Below are 9,026 nucleotides of genomic sequence, written 5' to 3' on the forward strand. Positions count from 1 at the left end.
GGGGTGGCGTAACACTTGGTGTCAAAGGAGTGGGATAAGTGAACAGTGAAGCGCGCCGAGTGTCATGGCGTCCCCCAGTGGTCGCCGTGAGGGTGAGGAGACGGGCAAGGCCGAGGCTGACCCGGGTGAGGTGAAGCCGGGCCAGATGGAATTGTTCGCTGCCATGCTGGCCAGTATGAGGCAGGATTTGGATCAGAGGGCAGACGAGAGGGCACGCGAGCAGGCTCAGAGGGCAGAAGAGAGGGCTCGCGAGCAGGCTCAGAGGGCAGAAGAGAGGGCAGACGAGAGGGCACGCGAGCAGGCTCAGAGGGCAGAAGAGAGGGCTCGCGAGCAGGCTCAGAGGGCAGAAGAGAGGGCAGACGAGAGGGCACGCGAGCAGGCTCAGAGGGCAGAAGAGAGGGCTCGCGAGCAGGCTCAGAGGGCAGAAGAGAGGGCAGACGAGAGGGCACGCGAGCAGGCTCAGAGGGCAGAAGAGAGGGCTCGCGAGCAGGCTCAGAGGGCAGAAGAGAGGGCAGACGAGAGGAGGGGCACGAGCAGGCTCAGAGGGCAGAAGAGAAGGGCTCGCGAGCAGGCTCAGAGGGCAGAAGAGAGGGCAGACGAGAGGGCACGCGAGCAGGCTCAGAGGGCAGAAGAGAGGGCTCGCGAGCAGGCTCAGAGGGCAGAAGAGAGGGCAGACGAGCAGGCACGCCATCTTGCCGATATCCTCCAGAGCAGTCTCTCGTCCCTGAAGGCGGAAACCCAGCAGTACACTGACAAGGCCTGCGACAGCGTTAAGAGTGAACTGCTGGGAGAGGTGCAGACTCTGAAAGGCGAGGTCCAGGGCCTGAGGGAGGAGGTGGCGGAGGAGGCGGCGAGGCTGGCAACGTCACGCGGGAGGAACACGAAGCGTCACGCGTGCTGGCGGCAAGCACCAGGGTGACGGACTTGCTGGGGTCCTCATGGGGCCCCTGGCAAGAACCCCTGGGCCCTCGCAGCGTTGTGTCAGAGCCAGCAGCTGCCGCAGGAGGTTGGGGAGCCATCGGAGCTGCCCCCTTGGGTCCAACTGGCGCCAGTGTCGGACCCACTCACCCCGCCTCTCTGCCGCCTTCACCGCCGCCCTCTCCATGCCGGCCGGCTAACAGCCCACGTGCTCCGCTTTCCCCCCCATCCAGCCCTCGGCTTCCCGCCGTTCGGGAGGCGCAAGCCGGCAGTATGACGGGAAGGTGGCCTGGGAGGCCTATGTTGCCCAGTTTGAGATGGTAGCTGCTGCCCAGGGCTGGGACGTCGCTGAGAAGGCGCTGCAGTTGGCAACAGCGCTTCGGGGCCCAGCTGTGGAAGTGTTGGGGCACCTGCCGCCGGCCCAACGTGCCTCTTACGGGAGCATGGCGGAGGCCCTGCGGCGTCGTTTCGGGCACCACCTTCAGGCCGAGGTGTACCGAGCTCGCCTGAAGAAGCGGACTCGGGAGCGCGGCGAGACACTGTCGCAGCTGGCGCAGGACGTGGAAGCGCTGGTCAGAAGGTCGTATCCTGCTGCCCCGGAAGAGATGATCGTGGTGCTGGCCCGCGATTTCTTTGTTGACGCTCTGCACGACCAGCAGCTGCAGATTTACGTTAAGCAGGCGCACCCTGGGGACCTGCAGGTGGCGCTGGCGAGGGCCTTGGAATTCGAGGCCTTCCTGAAGACGACCAGCGGCCTAGGGGCGGCCGCCCAGCCCCGCCGTGACCTCCGGGGCCGGAAGGCGAAGGTGGAGAAGAAGGCGGCGTCGAGGAAGGCGAGCCCGGACGGTTTTCTCGGCTCGTGTTGGGGCTGTGGCAAGAAAGGGCACATGCGCAGTCGTTGTCCGAGGGAGCGAAGGACGCGTTCCCTTGATCGACTGAGTTCCGACGCCTTTCAGCCTTGCTGCAAGGACTGTGGCAAGTCTGGCCACCGTTCGAGCGCCTGCCCCAAGCCAAAGGAGGTAGTGCAGGCGGGAAACCCGGACAGGCTGGAGAAGGGGGCCGAATCCCAGCCGTCAGTCCCCGGGCCCCGACTTGCGTAAGCTGCCGCCGGATAACCAGTGCGATGCAGGTGGAGGGCTCAGTGGACGGGAAGCCATGCCGCCTGACAGTGGACACCGGGGCTGAGAAGAACTTGGTGCGGCCTGATATGCTGGCCGCCACACGACTCCCGGACGCGCCACAGAGGCTGTGCGGCGTCACGGGGCACTGAGTGCAGCTCAAGGGCCCAGTGGAGGTTCGTATCGGCGTAGGCAGCGCTGTGGAGCGGCTGCCGGTGTACGTCGCCGATCTGGACGAGCCGTGTTTGCTGGGCCTCGACTACCTGACGCAGAGCAAGGCTTGTGTCGACCTCGGACGGAAGCTGGTGAGGGTACGCGGTCAAGACGTGCCTTTGCTTCCGGAGGTTGGCTGTGCAGAGGTAGTCGCGGCTGAGCGTCTGCACCTTGCCCCTAGGACGGAGGCCAGGGTCCGGTGTCGTCTGTCCAGAGCGATGCGTGGAGCGGAAGGCATGGTGGAGCCCACGGAAAACCTGCGGCTGGCTGACGGCGTGGCAGTCGGACGGAGCCTCGTTGGGGCGGGGGAGGAGTTAGTTACGGTGCTGGTAGCTAACTTCTCCGACGAGGCCCGGAAGGTACCCGCTGGTGCCAAGCTGGGCACCTGTGAGGAGGTGGAGCGCCCAGAGGAGACGTCGGGTAGCGAGGAGTCGGCCGCTGTGGGGCCGCTGCCCGACTTCCTGGAGGATTTGGCGCACCGGAGCGCCGCTAACCTGACGGAGGCGCAGACGGAGAAGATGCGCCACACCCTGGCCCAGTACGCGGACGTGTTCAGCAGGGGTGACTTGGATCTGGGCCGCACGGGGTTGGTGAAGCATAGCATCAACACGGGAAATAGTGTGCCCATCAAGAGCCCGCCCCGACGTATTGCACCAGCCAGGCGGGAGGAAATGCAGCGTACTGTTAACGAGCTGGCGGTGCAGGGGGTGATTGAGCGGTCAGACAGTCCTTGGTCCTCAGCGGTAGTCCTGGTTAAGAAGAAGGACGGCACGCAGCGCTTCTGTGTGGACTACCGGGCGCTGAATGATGTGACTGTCAAGGACTCTTACCCCCTGCCTAGGATCGACGACACGCTCGACGCACTGGTGGGGGCCAGGTGGTTCTCCACACTCGACCTGAAGTCGGGTTACCACCAGGTGGAGATGGCAGAGGAGGATAAGCCGAAGACCGCTTTCTCTTTCGGGCAGGGTTTGTGGCAGTTCAACGTCATGCCCTTTGGTCTCTGCAACGCCCCTGGCTGTTTCGAGCGCCTGATGGAGAGGGTGTTGGAGGGCCTGCAGTGGAAGACAGCGCTCGTCTACATCGATGACGTCATCGTCTTCGGGAGCACCTTCGAGGAGGAGCTGGAGCGGCTGGAGGAGGTACTACAGCGGCTGAGGAAGGCCAACCTCAAGCTCAGCCCCAAAAAGTGTTCGCTCTTCCAGCACGAGGTGCCGTTCCTGGGGCATGTTGTCAGTCGGGACGGCGTGTGCACCGACCCGCAGAAGGTGGCAGTGGTGGAGAAGTGGCCCGTTCCCACTAATGTGGCGGAAGTTAGGAGTTACCTGGGCCTGTGCACGTACTACCGCCGCTTCGTGCAGGACTTCGCCAGCGTGGCAGCCCCTCTCCACCGGCTCACCAGGAAAGGGGCGTGCTTCCTGTGGGACGAGTGCCAGGCCGCGTTCGACGGCCTGAAGAAGGCACTGGTGGAGGCACCGGTCCTGCCTTACCCGGACCCGAAGCTTCCCTACCTGTTGGACACCGACGCCAGTGCCGAGGGCGTCGGGGCGGTCCTGTCACAGGTGAAGGACGGAAGGGAGCACGTCGTGGCCTACTACAGCGCCAAGTTCAGTAGACCTGAGCGCAACTACTGCGTGACGAGGAAGGAGCTGCTGGCGGTGGTGAAGAGTCTCGAGCACTTCCACCCGTACCTATACGGCGCTGAGTTCACCGTCCGGACCGACCACGCTGCCCTGCAGTGGTTGAAGACGCTGAAGGCGCCGGAGGGTTAGCTGGCGAGGTGGTTGGGGCGTCTCGAGCAGTATAACTATCGCATCGTCCACCGCCCGGGTCGTGTCCACAGCAACGCTGACAGTCTGAGTCGACGCCCGTGTGAGGCTGGCTGCTCACACTGTGCCCAGAAGGACTCTGACCTCTGTGCCTCCGCCTGCAGGTGCTAGCGGGCGTCGCTGAGGGGATGACCAGTGGCGAAAGGCGAAGCCTGAGCACGCTGATCTCGATCCCCTCATCCAGTGGCACGATGCTTGAGGTGAGCGCACCGGCTGCGAGGCAGTGGCGGGGGAGAGCCCCGCCACCAAGTGCCTAGTAGATCAGTGGGAAACTTTGCGAGTAGACGAGAGAGGTGTGTTAGTAAAGCGCTGGGAGGCGTTGAGCGGCGTGGGTGATGACGCGTGGGTTGTATTAGTGCCCCGAGCCTTGCGCGCTGAGGTGCTGAGGGAGTTACATGCCGGACTTACCAGTGGCCACTTGGGCGAGAAAAAGACCCTGTGCCGTCTCCGTCAACGCTTCTACTGGGTGGGAATGCGAAGTGACGTGTCCGAGTGCTGTAGAGCGTGTGACGTGTGCAGTGCAAAGAAGGGCCCCGCCAAGAGAAACCGAGCTCCGTTACAGGTGTACTGCGTTGGGGCGCCCATGGAGCGGGTGGCCGTGGACATTGCCGGCCCGCTGCCTCTCACGCCACGGGGTAACCGGTACATCTGTGTGGTGATGGACTATTTCACCAAGTGGCCCGAGGCGTATGCACTCCCTAACCACGAGGCCGAGACCGTGGCGGGCGCGCTGGTGAATGAATTCTTTACCCGGTTTGGTGTACCCGCGGAGCTGCACTCTGACCAAGGCCGTGAGTTTGAGTCCCGAGTGTTCCGGGAGTGTTGCGAGCTGTTGGGGGTGCGCAAGACCCGGACGACGCCCCTCCATCCGCAGTCTGACGGCATGGTGGAGCGCTTCAATCGGACCCTTGCGCAACAGCTGGCCAAGTATTGCGGGGAAGGCCAAGAAGACTGGGACGTCAAGCTGCCCGCTATGTTGATGGCGTACCGGTCCGCTGTGCATGAGGCAACGGACTACACGCCCGCCCGCCTCATGTTCGGCCGGGAGCTTAGGCTACCGGTGGATTTGGCCACGGGGCGGCCCCCCGACGTGAGCCTGCCCACCGTCACCTCTGGCTTCGCAGCGGCACTGCAGGAAACCCTGGCTGAGGTGCACCGACGCGTACGGGGCAAGCTCAAGGTGGCAGGCCAGGCCATGAAGGAGACATATGACCGGTGCATGAGGGACGTGAGGTACTCCGTAAACGAGGGCTCTCGCCGAAGCTACAGAGCCCCTGGGAGGGGCCGTACACGGTGGTGGCAGCCCTCTCTGACGTCACCTACCGGATCCGACGGGGACGAAAGCGCCCGTCTGTTGTCCACGCGGACCGGCTGTGGCGTTACCACGGTCCAGGGCGCTACTCCTGGGGCCACGGCGAGGAAGGAGAGGACGTAGGCCCCAGCAGCAGCGACGAGGACGTGTCGGAGGTTGACCAAGGGGCGAACGAGAACATGGGCGGTGCGGGCGAAGCGGCAGATGTCAGTGACGACCCTGAGCAAGTACTTGGGGCCGACGACGCGGCTCTGGGTGCCACCGCCTGCCTGCCGCCGCCCGCATCCCAGCGGCGCCCTCGGCGAGAGAGGCGTCGGCCGGGATGGTTAAGAGACTTTAGTGATGTCCCAGGGGACTGATTAGTTTGATTAATTTCATGTTTTGTTTGTTGAATGTTGGGGCAGCCGGGTCGACTGCCTTCTGAAGGGGGAGATAGTGTTACGAATGTACTGTATGTGTAATGTGAGGAAATTGTAGCATGATGCAATGTTAGCTCAGCATGGTGCAACTCTACTTGTTGGGACAAGAGAGACAGAGGGGAGCCCGGGGCCTCCGGCCGCCGGGCAGGAAGTGCTGAGTCGGCAGAGTGGAGAGTGGCGAGCGAGAGGCGCTGAGGGGTAGTAGAGAAGACGCGTGTCTGGGCTTGAGAGAGTGTTGAGCTGCTCCGCTCGCGAGCTGTGTGCATCCGTGTGTGCGTGTCTGTCGTGCCCCTGTACTGTGCCTGATTAACTAACTGTTCTGTGCCCTTGAAAGTTGCTGTACTGTGTGAGGAACCTGTCATTAAACTAGAACTTAGTGTTGAACGTGTATCCTTTTGTGCCCTGCCTCGTTCCCTCCTCCCCTCGGTGTTCGGAGTGGGCCGCTGTGAGTGACTGGTGCTTGTGTGGTTGTTCTGAGGATCACGCCACCTGCCTGCCCGTGTACGGTGTGTGGTAGGGGGGGTGGCGTAACACTACTTTGGCTTACCCCCTAACTCATCACTTGAACACTGCAGCATTTTTTCCTGTAGCCAAGTACCTTTAAGTCAAAATCACTTTCAACCCCGGGGTGAGGGAATGCTCCCTTTGAACTGGATATTGTAGCTCTCTTCTCACCAAATCAGTCACATACTCCATTCCTGCACGGTCTAATATGTATGTCTTGACAAGTTCACCATCGTTATACAGTTCCAAAGCGCCCTATCAAACTCTAAATTGCGGAGGTGGGCTGGACGAGGAAGTCCGGTGGCCATGTTGATATGGGTCTGGGTCTGGGATTCACTATTAACTTTACTATTAAGTGTTTAGAAGTCCTCGCCAGCACTCTCAAGTTAATACCAAAGTTAAGAGTAGGTATTAGGCTAATAGTTGTTGAGGATACACTTTGAGAGTGAAGTTAATACCAAAGTCGAAAGTTAATACCAAGTTTAGTATTAATAGTTGTCGAGGATACGGGCCCAGGAATGGCTGGAGTGAGTTAGGCTGGTTAGGATATAATAGCCTCTTCCATTTAGCGTAACCCGTTTCTGGGTCATGATCTGTAGAGTCCCTTGATAGATAGAGTCCCGACAGCCTAAGATTTGGACGCCATTATTGGCCCTGTCTTCGCCGCGAGACCGTGTGCTAGTGTTTGAAAAGCGCGGCGAAAACACAGGGCCAATAATGGCGTCCAAATCTTAGGTTGTCGGGATTCTATGAGGGACTCTACAGATCACGACCCAGAAACGGGTTACGCTAAATGGAAGAGGCTATAAGTAAACAATGCACACAGATACTAGCATTAAAACAGATCCTAATCCTGAAAACATCGCTCCCGAGCCTCAACACAGATTCAGAGCCTTATCTTACCGTTTACCGTTGATGAGGTTTCAGACCCCGCTCCACTGCTAGTGCAGCGCTCTTTGAGGGCCGTCAACAATTACAATGTTAGCCTCAATCCTCGATGCACTTGTTCTCAAACATCGTAGTGAATGAGTGAGTCTTAATTTATTTCTTCAATAGTATCACAAATATCCATTGGTTCAGTTTTCATGTCTGATATTTTCATTATAGCATCAATTAAATACCCATTTCCAATTCAATTATTTCCAATTCAACATTTATCGCACAAATTATCTTTGAGTACAAACACTAATTAATAGCCATGATTCTAACCACTTAACCACAGTGCACGACACTCACCATCACCTGAACGACAAGTGTCTCCGCTGCCTCCACACCTTCCCCACAGCCTTCACGCGTCGGGTTCCCTCCTTGACTGACAACTGTTCTCCTCCTCCCTTTCGCCCTCCCCCTCGCCTCTCCTTTCTCTAGGTTTGGTTATTCCCCCCTTACTCCTATTCCTTTCTTTTTCAACTTCTTAACTATAACTACTTCCTCCTCCCGCTCCCTCTCCTCCCACTCCCTCTCTATAATATATATATATATATATATATATATATATATATATATATATATATATATATATATATATATATATATATATATATATATATATATATAGATAGATAGATAGATAGATAGATAGATAGATAGATAGATAGATAGATAGATAGATAGATAGATAGATAGATAGATAGATAGATAGATAGATAGATAGATAGATAGATAGATAGATAGATAGATAGATAGATAGATAGATAGATAGATAGATAGATAACACTTTTTCCCTCTCCTCCAACTACGTAGCTATCACTTCACCTCTTCCTCCTCCTTGTTTCCTAATTACCTCCTCCTCCTCCTCCTCCTTGTTCCTTAGTTCCCTCCCATTCTCCTCCTTAACACGTGCTGCTCCTCCAACTACGTAACTATCCATACCTAACCATCATTTCACTACTCCTTTCTCTTCCTCCTAGTTTCGTTGCCTCCTCCTCCCCCTCCTGTTCCTCCTTCCTAATAACTAAATAACACTCTCCTCACCATTCTCAGACGTCAAATTTTCTTTGCAAATTAGCGTTGACAAGCGCTAAGTCGCCCCTCTGGCCAATTAAGGAAGTGAAGAAAAAATCAAAACAGAAGTGGTAATAGGGTTTAAAACGCCCGGCTGCGAACAGACCAATAGTTTTCCCGCGCTTTGCTTGTATGGGCTATAAACAAACCCCGCAGAGGCGGACAGGGAGTGTGTCAGGGCTCTCGGGGTGCAGGCAACAGTCCGGCTACAGCTGCATCTTGTGGTGGATAAGAGGAGGTGGGAGATAGTGTTACAGCATTGTAAAAGAGGAGCAGGAGGAGGTAATGAAATTAGGTGGAGGAGGAGGAGGAGGAGGAGGAGGAGGTTGTGAAGTGATAGTTCTGTATATTGAGAATGAGAAAAAGCGAAAGTGGAGAGTTAAAAGGCATCATGAGAGGAACAGAAACACAAAGGAACATAAAGAAACACAAAGGAAGAACAAACAACAGCAGACCTGCTGGTCCTTACGAGGTTGTTTGTGACAAGCTGCACTAACTATCTAATCAAAGGTGGAAGATGAAGGACAGCAAAGGCGAAGGCTCCTCCCCACCCCCCCATCCCTCCAGCCAAAGCTGGCAGGAAAGGAAAAAGAACCATGCAGCATGGAAAAAATGCATGGAAATTTGTAGGAAAGAGGAAAGAACAACCATTACTGCTACCACTAACCGGGCGATAAAAGCGGACAAGGACACCAGTATTCGAAAGAAC

At 57.3% G+C, this 9,026-nt stretch overlaps 1 protein-coding gene across 1 annotated transcript; it reads left to right on the forward strand.

The window, feature by feature from the left end:
* Positions 1-1,235: 1,235 nt before the first annotated feature.
* Positions 1,236-2,102, forward strand: LOC126989637 (uncharacterized). Its single transcript, XM_050848240.1, has one exon. The coding sequence runs from the start codon at positions 1,236-1,238 to the stop codon at positions 2,016-2,018; it is 783 nt and encodes a 260-aa protein (XP_050704197.1). The 3' UTR covers positions 2,019-2,102.
* The last annotated feature ends 6,924 nt before the right edge of the window (positions 2,103-9,026 follow it).

Source organism: Eriocheir sinensis, unplaced genomic scaffold (genome assembly GCF_024679095.1).
Source record: "Eriocheir sinensis breed Jianghai 21 unplaced genomic scaffold, ASM2467909v1 Scaffold1251, whole genome shotgun sequence".
Lineage (NCBI taxonomy): Eukaryota > Metazoa > Arthropoda > Malacostraca > Decapoda > Varunidae > Eriocheir > Eriocheir sinensis.

What these genes read in the sequence shown, in the direction of transcription:
- LOC126989637 (XM_050848240.1), top strand. Translation starts at nt 1,236, where the DNA reads ATGGTAGCTGCTGCCCAGGGCTGGGACGTCGCTGAGAAGGCGCTGCAG.